The sequence below is a fragment of the Eurosta solidaginis genome, chromosome 1 (assembly GCF_040869045.1).
Source record: "Eurosta solidaginis isolate ZX-2024a chromosome 1, ASM4086904v1, whole genome shotgun sequence".
Classification (NCBI taxonomy): Eukaryota; Metazoa; Arthropoda; class Insecta; order Diptera; family Tephritidae; genus Eurosta; species Eurosta solidaginis.
The window spans coordinates 384,711,821-384,730,198 of NC_090319.1; the positions used below are offsets into that span (position 1 = coordinate 384,711,821).

The window sequence follows — 18,378 nt, forward strand, 5'->3', positions numbered from 1 at the left end:
CAGTTTGAGAAAGTTTTTGATGTCAGTGATTTTGACCTAATGAAAACTTTTGTTTCCTGCAAGATAGTTCCCTACTTAGGTGCATTTATAACACTGTCAACAAACAGCTTTCGCAAAGCTGTTATAAGCATCGTTGATTTAAAATATTTAATAAGATGCCCATATTATTTTTGAAGTTGTAAGCCCTGCTGCAAATCAATATGGCAACGACCAGCTTTACCTGCGTGGTGTCGAATGCTTCCACTAGTAGGCAAAAGGATGTAAACCAAAGCTGCATGCATGTTATAGTACAAAATCATTAATTACATTCCCGACGGCGGCTACGAAGCAGCCCGACAATCAATCACGAATTCCGCTGTCGCCCGATTAAACCGGATTATATTTGTGGCAAGCGACAGAGACTGACATCCGTTTTTTGTCCATAGGAACTAAAATAGAAGTGAATCACAGATAGTAAAAGCTAAAATCATTCATTTGTATATTTTTTTTAGCAAAAATAATAATTTTTTCAAAATGTTTAGCTACTTTTTGCCATAATTTAAATTTTGGTGGCCCTGTTCAAAGTAATCAAGTAGTCAACCTTTGTTTATAAAGGTTGTGGTCTGTAGCCGACGTGTTCAATATAACCAGAGGGCGTATGGTATTGAATGACCCCTGATCGAATGCCATTTATTAAAACTCATAATGGTCATCGGAAATGTTATGTTACATCTTTTTAAATTATCATAGTTTTAATGACATTTAAAAATCCAATTAACTGAATCTTTATTTATAAATTTAATTTCAGGATGGCGCGAATCAATTCTATCAATTCCGAAAAAATGGCTTTCCACTGCGGAATCTGTCGACGAATTTGGCTTTCCCCACGTAAGTAAAAGTTTTGACGTTTCATTCAGAGCTGTTAATATCGACGACTTTTCGATTTTGTTGATTTGTTGATTTTTTTAAAATTAGGTGAAATTATTTATATAAAATGGCAATGAAAGTTTTTTTTCCGATATAAAATTATTTAAACTTTTAAAGAATTAGTTTGTACGCATTTATTAAATTTTTTTATTTTTACTCGATATATATAAACTAGATTCTAACAAAACTCCTGGTTTTAATTAATTTGGAGGAGGTAATGTGAATACACGATGTTTGTACTCAGCTGAGCAGAGCTCACAGAGTATATTAATTTTGTTCGCGTAACGGTACCCCGTAATCGAGATAGATATAGACTTCAATATATCAAAATGATCTGGGCGAAAAAACAAATTCATTTAGCCATGTCCGTCCGTTCGTCTGTCCGTAAACATGATAACTTGAGTAAATTTTGAGGTATCTTAATGAAATTTGGTATGTAAGTTCCTGAGCACTCATCTCAGGTCGCTATTTAAAATGAACGAAATCGGACTATAACCACGCCGACTTTTTCGATAGGTGGGTTGACCTTATGACGCACAATAGAAAAGCAGTAAAATTATGGACAGTGGGCGTGGCACCGCCTACTTTTAAAAGAAGGTAATTTAAAAGTTTTGCAAGCTGTAATTTGGCAGTGGTTGAAGGTATCATGACGAATTTGAACGTTACTCCTATTACTATATGTATTCTAAATAAAAATTTGCAAAATCGGATGACGAACACGCCAGCTTAAAAAAAAAAATTTAAGTCAAATTTTAACAAAAAATTTTATATCTTTACAGTATATAAGTCAATTATGCCAACATTCAACTCCGGTAATGATTTGGTACAACAAAATACAAAAATAAAAGAAATTTCAAAACTGGCGTGGCTCCGCCCTTTTTCATTGACCACATGCGAACTTCTAGGCCATTCCGCCCTCCCACCCCCTAGATCCATGAGGAGTTCGGGGTCGCCAGAACCAATTGATCACACCAAGGGAATTTAAATCGTTTTCCATCTGGTCCTTCCAACGGAGTGGTGGTAGTCTTCTTACACTGCTTCAATAGGCGGGTTCCAATAAAAATACTTCCTTAAGCCGAGCTTCATCTTTTATTCGCATAACATGGCCTAGTCGCTCGACTATGTTGATGCTTGCATAAAGCTCGAACAGATTATTAAATCATTTTCGGTACTCGCCGCCGCCGAGGCGTAGTGGTCCGTAAATCTTTCGAAAATTTGTTCTCTCACAGAAACGATTCATCTGATGTCTTGGTCCATGCTTCTGTAGTATATAGCAGGACGGGTCCGGTAAGTTACTTGTACAGCATTACTTTCGTTAGCCGAGACTTTACTTTTCAATTGCCTTTCCGTGTCCAAAGTAGCATGCATTGTTAAGAGTGATTCTTCGCTGGATTTCAGAGCTGATATTGTACATGTACTTCGTTTTGTCCTCATTCACCATCATACATGGAACTAACGGCGCTGGTGTTGAGGCCGATGATATAAATGTCATTAGCATACGCCAGAATTTGTACGCTTTTATAGTTAGAATATTGTTCCAGAGCGGTTAAGTTCTGGAAAGCGAAGTAAATCAATATATCACAATTATTTTAAAGTTTTTGCCTCCAGCCAAAGAATTTTTTCGGGAGCCCCCACATGCGGCTAGCCGACGGCAATTTCCGCCACTGAATGAAAGTATTTGACTTGAATTTTATTTTTGTATAGACAATAAGGTAACACTTTTATTTATGAACTTTAACTACTTATAATCACAAACAGTATTAGCTGTGTATTCAGTTTGGGATTGAAATTAGAATGAGGGAGAGAAGGTAATCGAACCCATAAAAAAGGGCTTTTGCACTGTAGCTTATTTAAGGGTGTGTTTGATATTCTGAGCAGGCAGTTTTTGTATACTCGACTAGATCTTTGACTTGAGGTGTGTCTAGGAAATGGATGGATTATTTTTATTTATCTTACAGAGAACAACAAGCTGAGTGAAACTCAAACTAACAAGTAAGGAAGGCTAAGTTCGGGTGTAACCGACCATTACATACTCAGCTCAGAGCTTAGCTGTGGTGGTTTCGTAGGGTTTCGTAGGTGGTTTATAAGTGCTTTTTAATTCCATATCACATTCGTTTGGGAAATATCGACCAAATTGAACGATTTTCCTTCATCCTTTGTCAAATAATGTAGGAAAATTAACCTAGGGTAACCCTGGAATGTGTTTGTATGAAGCGGGTATCAAATGAAAGGTATTAAAAAGTATTATAAAAGGGAATGCGCCATAGTTCTATATGGAAGCCTTTTCGAAATATCGCCATAAAGGTGGACCAGGGGTGACTCAAGAATGTGTTTGTACGATATGGGTATCAAAGAAAAGGTGGTAATGAGTACTTTAAAAGCGAGTGGGCCATAGTTCTATAGGTGGACGCCTTTTTGAGAAATCGCCATAAAAGTGGAGCAGGGGTGACTCTAGAATATGTTTGTACGATATAGGTATCAAATTGAAGGTATTAATGATGGTTTTAAAAGGGAGTCCCTTAGTTGTATATGTGAGAGCGTTTTCGTGATATTGGCCAAAATGTGGACCAGGATGACCCAGAACATCATCTGTTGGGTACCGCTTATTTGTTTATATATATAATACCACGAACAGTATTCCTGTCATGATTTCAAGGGCTTTGGATTCCGCCCTGCAGAACTTTTTCATTTTCTTCTACTTAATATGGTAGGTGTCACACGCATTTTACAAAGTTTTTTCTAGAGTTATATTTTGCGTCAAAAAATCAATCCAATCACCATGTTTCATCCCTTTTTCGTATTTGGTATAGAATTATAGCACTTTTTTCATTTTCCGAAATTTTCGATATCGAAAAAGTGGACGTGGTCATAGTCGGATTTCGCCCATTTTTAATACCAAGATAAAGTTAGTGCAGATAAGTACGTGAACTAAGTTTAGTAAACATATATCGATTTTTGCTCAAGTTATCGTGTTAAAGGCCGAGCGGAAGGACAGACGGTCGACTGTGTAAAAAACTGGGCGTGGCTTCAACCGATTTCGCCCATTTTCACCGAAAACAGTTACCGTCATAGAAGCGATATCCTTAACAAATTTCACAAGGATTGGTAAATTTTTGTTCGACTTATGGCATTAAAAGTATTCTAGGAAAATTAGCAAATCGTTCCCGAGATGGTAGGGCTTGGTACCGGAACGTACCGGATCTGCATCCGGCAAAGAACCATCAACATCGATAACACTCCCCGAGGCGTTCGGGAAGTATCCATATCGCTACAATAACAACAACAACCCAGAGAAGAAGCCACTGGCGCGCCTTGTTGGACGGCCATAACCGTTTAAACGCTTAAGCGCAAAATAAGTAAATAAACTTTACATGAAATAGACACGAGTCCGAACAAGTACATTCGAGAAAATCTATGAAGTGCTATGCTCCTGGCAATTTTGGGGAAAATTTCCAATTAGCATTCAAACCAAACATGGCAAAGCTGATTCGCTAGCGCATATTTTTCGAGCTACGTCGCCACTGTTATCACATTTCACCTTCATCATCCACCAGTCAACAATTGGAATCCATTGATTTTTAGTTCTTGACAGATTGACATAAAACTTCAGTTCCAACAAAATAACGAAAAGCAATAAAAATGAGCGAAAACCATTGTAACATTTTCGGCTTACACATGTGTACAAATAATAGCTACATGGCTTTCAATGTAAAAATTGACGCGGCAGCAGTTTAGCTGTTTTCCTTCAGTGTTCGTGCTGGTTTAGTCACTGCTGCTACTTCTACCTGAAAAACATTACACTGACCTGTCAGCTTGTAGGATCTGCTTTTTTCGGATCAGCGCGGTATACGGCAGAACCTACTCCTTCCAATACTTTGGAACCATCGGTGTACACGTCTATTGCCTCGTTTGCCACTTTAGCGCTCTTGCACCAACCTTCCACCTCTACTGTGACTCTAAGAGACCTACCGAAGCGCAGGTTGGGAACAAAGTGTTCTGTTTGTCTAATATTTAATAATGCCTTGCTGCTATGGCCATATTGCCTGCGGTCTAGCTGCCCCGAGGCATTGCGTCTCGTTGCAGTTTTTAACGCCATGCATGTTCATGCCACCAGATCTTCAGGTGCAATGTACAGAATGACATACAGTGCAGCTATCAGGGTTGCTTTCAGCGCTTCCGTTATGCTAAGCATTGAAAACCTGCATACACCGTCTAGTATTTTGAGGAACCGTCCACTAAACAAGGACTCCATAGTACAGGGTATGCTTTGCAATCCCTGTAAATATGCAATGAGGCAGAGAGAGGGCGGCAGACCACACGAACACCCCAGCATTCTTTTACACACATAAAGTGCAGTCGAGGCCTTCTTTACTCTCTCCTCCAAATGACCTCACACGACAACTTACTGTCTAGGATGAGTCTTAGATATTTTGCGCAAAGGTTTCTCCTGCAGGGTCATCACTCCTAGCTTAGGCCTAGTCCACTTCGTGACCGTATTATTATGATATGAGTCTTAAAACTTTTATTTCGGTATTGAAATATTGAAAAAATTTTCGTAAAAAAAATGAAGTAAATTTGTAAATTTTTTTTCGTGTTCATAATCCTTTTCCAATAAATTGCTGAACGAAAAATAGTTAAAAAAAATTCAAAGAACCCGTTTTCGGAGGTTGCAAACAGAAGTGCAAATTTCATTGAGAACGGCTATGCTAAATCCATGATAGGATGAATTGCCATTGAAAGCAACATTTCAAACCAATTTTCGCTCCTTGAGTTCATTACAGTTGAATATCAGTGAAAAATCTTTATATCTTTTTGCAGACACTCCCAAAAATACCAGTCCCACCGTTGGAGGAGACCATGGCTAATTACTTACTTGGTATAGAGGCCTTCACGACACCAGCAAAACTTGAATGTACAAAACTTTTGATTAAGAAATTCATGGCACCAGATGGTATAGGAGCCAAGTGTCATCAGTATTTAATGGATAAACGTGAAGCTGAGGATAACTGGGTAAGTATGTAGAAAATTGTTAGATTTGACATGTTCCCTCTGTGGAGGGTAGGGAGCTTCAACCCAAACAATACCGCATTGTCCCAAGTGGCGGCGACCATTGTGTGATATCTAAAGAATAGACGACATAGCCACAAACCAAACGCTTACCTGATTTTTGAAGAAACTATCGTGGTCTCGTCCGGTGTCCATTCCCCAGACTTGCTTTGTACACAATGTTGGGAACAGAAGAAGCTTTATCGCTTTATCAATATGCCCTAAACCAACTTAGTGCTGCAAAAAATATTATATTGAAAGCCATTAAAGTTAATACAAATTCGATTTCCGATTCCCTGCTCTAACATAAATTTTATTACATATTTTGTTTTTGAAAATTTTCATTATTAATTGCTTTGTTGTCATATACACATGAGATATTATGAAGGTGCTGCCGTAACCACAAAAGGTGGTTCATTTTCAACAGTTGGTGGTGTTGGAGCTGGCGTTGGTGGCGTAGGTATATCAGGATTTGACGTAACCGGACTTGGAGGTCCCGGGAAAGCTGTTGTCGTAGTACCACTACCAGGAGAGCTCGTCGCAATGCTTGGCGGTGTTGGTGCTGTTGGTGGTGTTGGTGCTGTTGGTGGTGTTGGTGGTGTAGGAGGTGTTGGAGGTGTGGCCGATGATGAGTCATCGCCATTAACAGTTGTCATCGTGTTTGGATAATTTGGAGTTGGATAACCGGACGTAGTATGTGTAGGATGATTATTATTACCAGGCTGTGCGGTAGTCCCAGAGCCTATTGGAACACAAACTGGTATATTTTGTGTTTTAAGTTTATCACATGGTACCGGCGGTATATAATCGCCGCATGAGACACATTCCTGTAGAACATAACAGAAATATTGGCCACTAGGACAAGGTGTCAATAAGGGATAACCAACACCAGCGCATGTATAATATGTGGATTGATTTGCATAGTTGGGCCATTTAATGTAGACATCATTTGGGGAGCAAGCTGGTTGTAATTCTGTAGTGAAGGTCTTGAGCGTACTGCACGAAGCGGTGACATAGTGAACAGCATATATCAGGCAAATTAGCATAAATACTGCAAAACCAAAATGTTGGGGGTTGTTAAAAGGTTGTTTCGAAAACACTAAAAAAATAAAAAATTTTCAAATTATTATTTACCTGTCTTCATTTTGCAGCCGTTGTACTGCACGCTTTACTGAGAACACTGATCTTAATTGTTCGCTCAATCCTTTTATATCTAATTCACATTCAATCACCACCCAACATGTGGACTACCAATTTTAATCAACTTGTCTCAGCCAATGCTTGTTCTTGCAAAGTGTTAACGTTTTGCAAAAAAATAACAAACGAATTTGATTTGGAAATTATTATAACTAATCTCACATATACCAAAGTTAGGTATATACATACATATTTGCATTAGGGTGGTCAAAAAATGAACGATGAAAATTGTATTTGTAGAATCTTCCCTAAATTTATATTCACTACTCAAACGATACAACTTCTTTCTGAAATCTTTAACACAGATTTACTTGGCACCGCACTGTAACGGTCTATAGTCAAATATAAAAAAAAAAATTTGTATAATTTGAGTTAAAAATTTTTGACTAGCCTTAAATTGAGGTATCTATTAGAATAAGATTAGATAACTAGCTCTGCTCTCTAAGTGCAATCGTTGGGCGACGACTCCAGAAATACTAGATACTATCGTTGCCAAACGTCCCGTACTGGTCTCTCCCTTTCACCATCTGAATTTTAGTGACCTCAATTACGAATTCTCAATTAAACACATCCCAACCATTTAATAATTTTTCATTTCACGTGTGGCTCATTCCATGGTTACGGGCGTGACATTTTAAATTATATTGAAAGGTTGAGTTTTTACAGCGCTAGAGCGCTAGACTGACATGAATAGATGAAATTTCTAAAACAAACAAAGGTAATCAAGTGAGATATATGAGAGATTTCAGCGAACACTTCTGTTGGTAAATATTTTTAACCACTCACCGGTTTGAATAGCTGACTGTTTGGTTAAGTTTACGTTCCCAATATTTCCGGCAACGTTGGGCGAGTTGAGCTAACTGCCAAATGGAATAACTATTCTTAAATATTAAGGAAAAGGAGTTCTTAAATTATATCACACTTCACTATAATTTCAAGAGGAAAACATGTATTTATAACCAACACCTGGAAATGTCGAAGAACTGACAAACAGGCGATTAAACGTTGAGCGAGAAAAATTTATGATCAGTAATTTGACGTAAAATCTCAACCACAAATTATAATTTTTTTTTTGTATGGAGGAAATTCCGAAACGCACTTCGGAAAAAAGAATTTCAAAAAGCAATGGGAATTTTGAAAAACCTAAAACTTATACTTTATTAGACTAAATTTGATTGGACTACAAAGCTGCATACTCAAAAAAATTCGCATGACTTCAAATAAAAAGTTGGAAAATATCATAAAGTTTTATCAAGTTTTTTTTCGGAAACGTTTTAGAATATTCAACTCTCAGTTTTAAAATTCATAGAAGTGTTTTCCTGCTGTACATCACCTAACGAAACTTTATTATTTCATATTGCATTGCACTGGGTCCTAAAAGTTTCTAGATGGCGGGAAAGTTAATTAAATATATAAAGAGAAGCTAGGCCTTCTTCGGAGGTTATCGCGCCTTATATTTATTTATTTACAACAAAACATGTAGCTTAAAAAAGTAAAAACGTGCTTTTAAAACACATCTTAACAGTGAATAAAATACTTAAAAAAAAATTTTGAGTTAAACGGTTTTATTGAAAACAATATTAACATGAAGTAATAATAATACTAAAAGCTAGAAAATACCTACTAGGCACTAGTCATCACACTTCTCAATGTGAGGCGTAGCATATCCAGATTAAGGTTAAGTTGGTCTTACTTATGACTATCAATAGAAATTTGACGCGTCCAACGCTCTTATTTAATAATCGTCTGATCAACGCTATAGATTGATAGTGCGTAGTAGTGGGATGATTAGTACCTAGGACCTACCTAATTATTTTCTAGCTTTTAGTATTATTATTACTTCATGTTAGTATTGTTTTCAATGAAACCGTTTAACTCAAAATTTTTTTGTAATTATTTTATTTTCAAGTTTTTAGTCTTTATTTAATTGCCTATTATTTTTTGTTCTATTTAGTTCTCTTAGTGACTCATTATTATAAGGACTCTTTCCTGAACATTTGTTACAATCTAAGTCCTCAATACATAATCCTTCCAAAGACTTTACTCGACTCTGCGCCACGAATGCTTGTCCCCCCTCCAACTCCAAAATATTTTGATGTCACTTCTACCGGACTGTATGTAATAGTTGTTCCAAATATGAGCCAAATCGGACCACAAATACGATTTTTATAAAATTTCGATCCTTACGCCACCTAGGGGCGATTTCTATTCATGTATGTATTATGTGTTCCAAATATGAGCCAAATCGGACCACCAATAAGATTTTTATAAATATCTCGATCCTTGGAGTTTTTTTCTTATTATTGCATTGTCATCGGGTTCTGAACTATATTCCAAGTTTCAAGCTTGTAGCTTATCGGGAAGTTACTAAAATTTCAATTACAAAATTCGTGCCGTCCGGCATGTAAAGTCAAGCTAAATAAAATCGTTTAAAAATAAATTTTTAAGCACTTTTTCGACTACGAGTACTTTTTAAGAACGGAGATCTTTTTGAACCTGGTGCCGTTTCCTATTTTACGATACGTGACCGAAATCCATTTTTTAAATCGCAATAGCTCTGAAATGGTTAATCGGATTAGGAAATATTTGAAGCGGTGGCTACTAGTATTCAACAGATCCATAAATTGTAATTTTTATGACCCTTTTGGCAGATTCAAACTTATCGTTTAAGTGAAATTGCTTTTCAATATGTGATCGTATAACACAATACGGGCCCTGCTACCTTTTTAGAAATGGGGCCGAATCGTAACATACGATCACGCATCGTAAACTATTTTCACTCAAGCGATTAAAATGGGGCTACCAAACTATTTAAAAGAATAATATTATATAATGGATGTAGTGAGTACGCGATGTCCCTAGCTCAAATATTTTATTATATAATCCGATACAACATACACCATTTCGGAGCTATTGTTATTTAAAATTGGCATGCTATCATGGATGGTATGACATGATACGACCCCTGTTTTTTGTATTTGAACCGGGTACCTTTAAGAACTGTGTACTTTTTGAATTAGGTTGGTTTTAATAACCGACTAGTTTTAAGAACCAGGTACTTTCTATGACCGGATCCTCCCTGAACCGGGTAGCTTTTTAGAAACAATTAGTTCTTGTTTCTTTTCGTGTCTTTTGTTTATTGTTTTTTTTTTTTGTTTTTTGTAAGATTTTTGTTTCCTCCGTATAAAAACTTCATTTTGCAGACCATCAATGATCAATATATTTGCCATAACGGCGTTAATCAGAAAACCGTAATGCATGGTTAAGTTGACCGTCCGAAACTTGCGTTATTTTGTACTTTTTGAGCCCGATTTTGGCAGGGCATCATGATATTAAGAGTCGATCATTGAAAAATCTCCTCAAACGAAAATCATGGTTCCCGTCCTGTTATATAGTGCAGAAGTATGGACCATGACAACATCAGATGAAACGACCCTGAGAGTGTTCGAGATAAAAGTTCTTCAAAAGATTTATGGACCTCTACGCGTTGGCGTTGGCGAGTACCGAAGAAGATTTAACGATGATCTGTAAGAGCTATACGCAGACATCAACATAGTCCAGCAAATTAAAACGAAGCGGCTGCGCTAGCTAGGCCATGTTATGCGAATGAAAGATGACGCTCCGGCCAAGAAAGTGTTTCTATCGGAACCCATCTATGGAAGCAGAGGGAGAGGGCGGCCCCCACTCCGCTGAAAGGACCAGGTGGCAAACGATTTAAACTCTTTTGGGTTGACAAATTGGAGCCGGTTGGCAGAGACTGGCGCGCCTTGTTGGCCGGCCATAACCGTTTAAACGGTTAAGCGCCAATTAAATAAGTAAAATTGAAAAATCTTTTACTCAGAAGCAATGGTCAAAGATATTTTGAATAATGCACCAGGCTATTCCGTGAAGACATATCGTTATCTGACTACTAGATTCCGGTTCTTTGTGACATTCGGAGGTCAATTTTGTACAAGGGGCTCTGGCGCTGAAAGCAGCGCTGACTTTATTATTATAATTCAACATTATTATTTATAATTTCAATAGCAATAAATGCAAAATATTCCAAAAATGTCAGCCTTTGCGAAATTTTTGCATATATGTAACGCCAGTTCACCGACTCCTATATCAATAAAATTCAACCAAAATTTCCCCATACATTTTTGGAACACCTTAATATTTTTCGTTTCTTCACTTGAATTATGTTATTTCGTTATCTTTTTAATTATTCGGCTTGTATTATAAGTGGATGAACTGATGTTTGTGTTCGCGAAAAAATTTATAGAGATGTGAATATTTCTTATGAAAATATTGCAACGAAAACATTTTCAATTTTGGTAAAATACCTCGTACACTAAAGTTGGCACTATGACCACTTATGAGATTAGCTACAAATTGCGATAAAATCAATTAAGTAAGTGAAAATTAATACGAATGCCAGACGGGAAATGAAGTCATTGATAATTTAAAATGGTTAAAAAAGTCAACAGAACCGCACTGTACCCTTGCGCCATATTCCACATCCTCCTTTTAGCATAAAGTGCACCACTCTCAGAAGCGCAAATTCCGTAAATACTGTTCCCTCAAGACACGATTGTGTTTATTCCTTATCCCGTTAATTGTATTTCTTTAGAGAAGTTATTTCAACCTTTGCATTCACGAAGACATGAACCGACCGGACAGCATTCGCCTTTCTATTAAGCATGCGAGCATTCCAAGCAAATGCCCTTAAGTCGCAGGTCTTAATACTCTTCCATAGTCGTCAAAAATAAAAAGATTTTTGTTAGAAAGCGGCTATTTGTTCGGAAATTCCGCTCTTATTAAACTTTGTTCCAAAGCGGCTAAGTTCTGCAGCTAGTATAATTTTTAAATTTAAAATAAACGCACGGTATTTGACGTTTCATGTATTCAACTATCTCTGCGATCTTTCCGGTTAACCCGTTACAATTAAGTTGCAGAATTCTGAAGTGCAACGGGGAGGCAGTCGTCACTCTGGTGGTCAGAGATGGGTGAAGGCGCCTTGAAGGATGTAGGCTTTGTCGAGTGTGCTCTCCGATTGCTGAGAAAGTACCTGATGTCGATGAGTTGATACTTTTGTTTTGGCAGCACGGTGCAACGAATGCACCGGTCGAACGCTTGCCATTACTAAGCCCACAGCATCTATGAAGGTCGCATCGGTCAAGGCATGAACTTCATTGGATCGATGTCGCGATCATAAATATTCTTAGTTGACATACAGAGCACATGTTGTGGGGGCCTAGGAGTTGATGACTGCTTCTTACGCGGGTACGTTTGTCGGAAAAGGAGAGATTGGGACGGAGGTAAAAGCTGCTCCTCGGCATTGCTACTGTCCATGCTACGTAGATTGTAGTGATGTGTTGCAGCGGCCGCATTAGCTGGAGGTGCCTTTTGGGGCGAGTAATAGCGGACAGTTGATGTGATCTGCTGGGCAGCGTTGCTGCTAGAAGGTGGAGGAGGTACGCTTGAGAGTGAACCGCTGGACGTCCTTGGCGCCAAACAACAGGGAGCCCCAAAGGTTTTGTAGAAATTTTGGGTTCTAACCCAGAACAGCCCGAACGATGCAAGCACTTTTTACACGTGACACACTGCCAAGAGTATGACCGTCTGAGATAAATACCTTTCCGACATATGCAGCAGAACCACAGCCTGGACCGGAGTTAGGTTCAAAGTCTTCCCGAAGCAGAAAGGTATGACGCATTCCAGCTGCAAGGTGCTGCACCGAGGATGACAATTATATTATATTTATTTATTTATTTATTTGTGGGAGGGGCGCAACAAATTAAATGGGGTTACACTGAAATGACAGCCCTTGGGTGGAAAAAAAATACCGAGTCGCACCGGTACATAGAACCGGCCAGTTATAATGCAGCTTGTGATCGTACTTATCGCCATTTGGCATAGCAGGCTGGCCGGGAATTTGAAACTTGGAAGGTCATATGGTATGGTGGTATTTAATGACATAGTTCGCTGAGGATGACGTGAATCCGCTAAATATTACGATTACTGGTCGTAAAATTTTAAGAATAAAATAAAATTTTAAGAATATTGCTTAAGGGGCAAACGCTTTCCAGACGGGGGTATAAGAGCATTCAATAACTTGAGTAAGTGACAGAAAATCGGGGTACCGTTCTGAATCATTTGGTACTATATAGCGATGAACGTGACTGTGAGCGACTCTGACGCAAAGTGTCACTGCGTTATATAAAATGTGGCCCTTAATAAATCACACAATAAATGCCTTTAATAGATATATTTTATATACGCATTTAAAAAATCCCACTTGATCAACTATTTTTTAATGTAATGAGGAGTTAAAACGATTAAATCTAGTGCTTAGGATGTTTCGTTGGTGGCTTAGGATGTTTCCTTGCGCCTGATGCTGGTTTCTTTGTAGGTTTGGCTTGTGGCTTATTTTTCCCCGCTATCGGCGGTTTCTTGGCAATAGACTGAGGTTTCTTAACAACCGGCGGTGTTGGTTCTGGCGTTGGTGGCATTTGTGCTGGTTTCTGTTTATTGGGTGGTGATGGTTTCATCACTGGTGCTGGTTCCTCTAAACCATCAATTATTTCCTCTTGACCGCCATTACTGCTTTCATGTGGTGGTCCATGCACTGAACTCTCCAAATTTGGTGGCTTCGAATTTTCATCAATAATGATTGGTGGCATTTGTGGGCTCAAATTTATTTGTGACTGACTGTCAATGGCGGGGTGTAATGGTTTCGGTAATACCGCTGTATTACCTACCGGCACTACCTGCAAACCAGTCTGTTGCTCACTTGATGGTAATTGATTTAATGAACTAATTGGTAAAATATCGGTGGGCGGTGGAGGGATGAATTTTCCTGGTTCAGTACAAGCTTGAAGCACAAAAGTGAACAGTTCACCAGCATTGCAGCTCATTTTGATCTGTTTGCCTCCGATTCTCGTACATACATAATAATCTGAGTTGCTGTGATAACTCGGCCAACGTATGCCAACTTCATCATGATTGCATTTCAGTTGATAGTCCACAAAGCCATGTGCTACGGCCAGGCAAAGGATAGTTACGGTCAGTGCGAATGCTGATTTAAGCAAAACAAAAGACGTATTATTTTAAAAATATCAAAATTTTGTTTATCTGGACTGATGAGTGGAATATCATGATATTTCGGCTGCCCTATATCAGAATTTGTTTCAGTTCACAATTTAAATTTTGTCGTTATTGTTTCGAAAACTTGAGTTTTTATTTGGTTCCATGTTTTCCAATATAAAATTTGATTGAAATATAACATACACGACGAACAGGAGACCTTTTGAATTCTATATATACCTTCGAACTTTTTTTAGATTGGTTGTTTTTATCTCAGCAATCTAAAAACAGAATTCCGATATTGCTCGATTTTGAAACAAATTATAAAATAGGGCGCTCTTTATTCTAGTATTGAGATTGAACGTTTTCGAAGCAAATTCTGAGACATAGCGCTCTTCAATTAAATTCTGAAATGGGACGATTTCTTGCTGGCAGTCAAGATTGTGTGATATTCCTCTCAGGCCTCGACTAGAATCAGCCCGTCCCATAATTACCTTTCATATTGTCTGATTTGTGTGCCCTTTATGCTGATCTCCTTTCTGCTATCCTAACTATTCAAACAGAAATTTATGCACTGTGTGATTTTTACGCAAGTTTTCATTATTTATAGCGAATTTTTTATTTCTTTTTCGTACTTATCACATCTGAAGGTTTCAGATCAACAAATAGATAGTGAGTGATCTGATTGATTTTGGCTGTTGAAAGTATATTTTTACGATTTTGATAGCAATCAGTCAGTTACAATTTACAATCCTGATAAAAATACCTGACATCACATTGTTGTTGTTGTTTTCAAAGTAACAATATATTTTGAACGGAAATGACACACCCTATTTTTCAAGCATTTTTATGAAAAAATTTAAGTATAAAGTACCACAAGAAAAAAGACTACGAACACATTCGGTCTATGTGAGCTGTTTATTGACCCAACTGGAACTGTTAAGACAAAGTGAAGTAAAAGTAACAAGAAATAGGTAACACGTAACAGGTTAAAAAAACTCTGAGTAGATCTAGGCCGAGCTTCTCTTCCAACTTGCGCCATGCTCCTTTTCCCTACGAATTGGCGACATATTTTATGCAAGGCAAGTGAAATTTCCCTAAGAGCGTTTTCATGGCGGAAATACATTGGGAGTGTTTGCCAAATCACTTCCGAGGGAAGACCCCGATTAGAATAACTTTTTTCTAATTGAAAAAACTGTTTTCATGTAACATCTAGCAACAAGTAACAAGTTACACGTAACATTTAACAAGTGACATGTAGCATGTCAGAAGCAAATGAAAGTAATGTAACCCGCCACTCAAAGCACATCTCGAAGGGTACTGAAGATCCTCTTATGGGACCATTCTTTTCTAATGTAGATCACAGAAAATGTACACCGGGTTCATCTTAGCGCATTTCCGGACCTTTTGCAAAGAGCGTTAGAGCATAGGCTGACATTACCGCTCTTCAAGAAATGCGATGGATAAGATCATCAGTTATTTTGATCTTAGATATGTGGTGAGAAGTATACGGCACCGCCAACGGATATCTTTGACGGCTCCGATAAGAAGAAAGAAGCCCACTCGGAAAGGGGGGACTTGTTTTAAAGGGATGAATTTCGAAGCAGCGCTACGTGCTGTGAAAATGAGCATGATCGTAACGCGAATAGAGATAAGAAAGCCAAGCTTAAAAAAGAAACATTTTATCGAATGATGTGAAAGCGAGAGGTTTGAGTGGCTAGCTGAAAGAAATATATCCGTGAAAATCCCCCGAAAAATTGGAGTGGAAACCTTCGAATATAAGTTTACTAGCAGACCCGGCAGACATTGTTCTGCCCTAAATTTGGTCTATCTGCATACATTTTAATAAGCTTTTTCCGGTTAACTCTGCCCTCCCCCTCTTCACTTTTTCTTAATCCTTTTATTCACTCCTCGCTTTTCGCTTCATCTATCTCTATCTTCGCCTCCCTCTATCTCTTTCTCAGTCTCCTTCCCTCTTTTCTCTTATCTTAAATTCATCTCATTCTTCTGCATCATTTATTGCCAGTCCAAGAGGGTGATATCTATTTTGTTCCAGTCACATTCCGAGTCCCAGTCCCACTCCGGGTCTCATTCCCAGTCCGTCTCTGGTCTACTTCCCGGAAAAAAGGATCGTAAATACTAATATTTGTAAATTTATATACCAAATTTCAGGCAAATCGAATAGTACGTATGTAAATAGATATTTGGGTATTATTAATTCATGTCTTTATTTCGGCTTCGCATGCATATTTATCAATATTGCCAGGTTGATGCGACTAAATCGAATATCACAATGAAAATTACTTTAAAGCTCTCAGCAACAGCTTTCGTTTCATATCCATATTACACACACATTCTAGGGGTATCCGGGTCCACGTTTTGGCCTATATATCGAAAGGCTAGTCACAAATAGGTATGAAACTTACCCTGTACTAAAGCACTCATCAACAGCTTTCATTTGTTATCCATATTGTATAAACACATTCTAGGGGTACCCGCGTCCACGTTTTCGCTTATATCTCGAGACCCTAGTTACCTGCGGGTACGAAAAATACCCCGTATCAAAGTACTCTTAAACAGCTTCCATTTGATACCCATATTGTACAAACATATCCCAGGATTACCCAGGTCCACGTTTTGATCTCAAGACCTTAAACAGAACGGGATAAAAATTATCCTATGTCTGTCTCCTGGTTCTAAGCTACCCCTCCACCAATTTTCAGTCAAATATGTTCATCCGTTCCTTCCTCTTCAATCTCTCTTTATCTATTAAAAAAAAGCGCATCAAAATCCGTTGCGTATTTTTAAAGGTTTAAGCATTCAAAGGGACATAGGTACAGAAAAAGCGACTTTGTTTTATATTATGTAGTGATGTACATCCATGCATACCTATAAACCTACGCCCAAAGTTAAATAACGCAGCGAATGCTGCATATGTAAGTATGTATGTGTCGCATCATCCTCACTCCACACAAACACATTTTTTGGTAAAAATGCTACTTTTGTTTGAACAATTTGGCTGATATAAGAAAGGAATCAAGTATTTTTTTTTGATGCAGATCGAAGGTAAATATTTCAAAGTGTTAATGAAAAGTAGAATTTTTGAAATCCATCCATCCGTTTATGAGTTATAGCTGTGTAAACAAAAGTGCTATGATTTTTTACTACATTTTGGCAATTTGCCACGCCCCTATAATATGTATCTTCAAATTATATTAACTGTACCATCTCACGTAGCTAAGCTTTCAAATGCAAAAAACCGTTTTAAAATCGGAGCATTCTGTGTGAAGTTATGTGCATACATGGCATTTAGCGACTTTATTTTATAAGATTTATAGATATATTATACTCAGCGTGCTTTGCACACAGAGTATATTAACTTTGATTGGATAACGGTTGGTTGTACAGGTATAAAGGGATCGAGATAGATATAGACAAAATCATCAGTGTCGAAAAAAAATTTGATTGGGCCATGTCCGTCCGTCCGTACGTCTGTCCGTTAACACGATAACTTGAGTAAATATTGAGATATATTCACCAAATCTGGCCCCAGAATAGATTGGTATAGAAAATGAGCGAAATCGGATGATGAAAGTACCACTTTTTATATATATAACATTTTAGAAAACACAAAAACCTGATTATTTTTATTTTTTTTTTATGTAAATAATACACCTATAATGTTGAAATTTGACGTGTGGACTGATATTGAGACTTGATAAAAATTAAAAAAAATGTTTAAATGGGCGTGGCACCGCCCACTTTTAATAAAATCTATTTTACAAATATTATTAATCATAAATCAAAAATCGTTAAACCTATCGTAACATAATTCGGCACAGTGTTGCCTTTACTATAAGGAATGCTTTGAAGAAAAATTAACGAAATCGGTTAAGGACCACGCCCACTTTTATATAAAAGATTTTGAAAAGAGTCGTAGCCGAAAGTAATAAGCTATATCTTAGCGAAAAAGAGCTTTGTATCAATAGAATTTTACTTTTTAAATTGAATTATAACATTAAATTGGAAAACACTTTTTTAAACATGGGTGTGGCACCGCCCCTTTTATGACTAAGCAATTTTCTGTGTTTCAGGAGCCATAACTCGAAGAAAAATTAATATCGTAATGAAATTGTGAACACAAATTTTCCGTATAGAAGA

At 37.6% G+C, this 18,378-nt stretch overlaps 3 protein-coding genes across 4 annotated transcripts in view; 1 reads left to right on the top strand and 2 right to left on the bottom strand.

Annotated features, from left to right (window-relative positions):
- Positions 1-791: 791 nt before the first annotated feature.
- ChAT (Choline acetyltransferase) overlaps positions 792-18,378 on the top strand; it is a 40,625-nt gene continuing 23,038 nt past the window's right edge. For both annotated transcript variants that reach the window (XM_067763287.1, XM_067763288.1), the window contains exons 1-2: positions 792-867; positions 5,725-5,916. In XM_067763287.1, the coding sequence (XP_067619388.1) occupies positions 5,764-5,916 (153 nt within the window). In that variant the 5' untranslated portion in view covers positions 792-867; positions 5,725-5,763. The remainder of the gene's footprint in view (positions 868-5,724; positions 5,917-18,378) is intronic.
- LOC137238389 (peritrophin-55) lies at positions 6,238-7,217 on the bottom strand. Its single transcript, XM_067763291.1, has 2 exons — positions 7,087-7,217; positions 6,238-7,003 (listed from the first exon to the last, which is right to left on the bottom strand). The coding sequence occupies exons 1-2, from the start codon at positions 7,094-7,096 to the stop codon at positions 6,333-6,335; spliced, it is 681 nt and encodes a 226-aa protein (XP_067619392.1). The 5' UTR covers positions 7,097-7,217; the 3' UTR covers positions 6,238-6,332.
- LOC137238388 (uncharacterized) lies at positions 13,385-14,823 on the bottom strand. The gene is made up of 2 exons (XM_067763290.1): positions 14,712-14,823; positions 13,385-14,209 (listed from the first exon to the last, which is right to left on the bottom strand). Exons 1-2 carry the CDS (start codon positions 14,716-14,718, stop codon positions 13,476-13,478), a joined length of 741 nt encoding a protein of 246 aa, XP_067619391.1. The 5' UTR covers positions 14,719-14,823; the 3' UTR covers positions 13,385-13,475.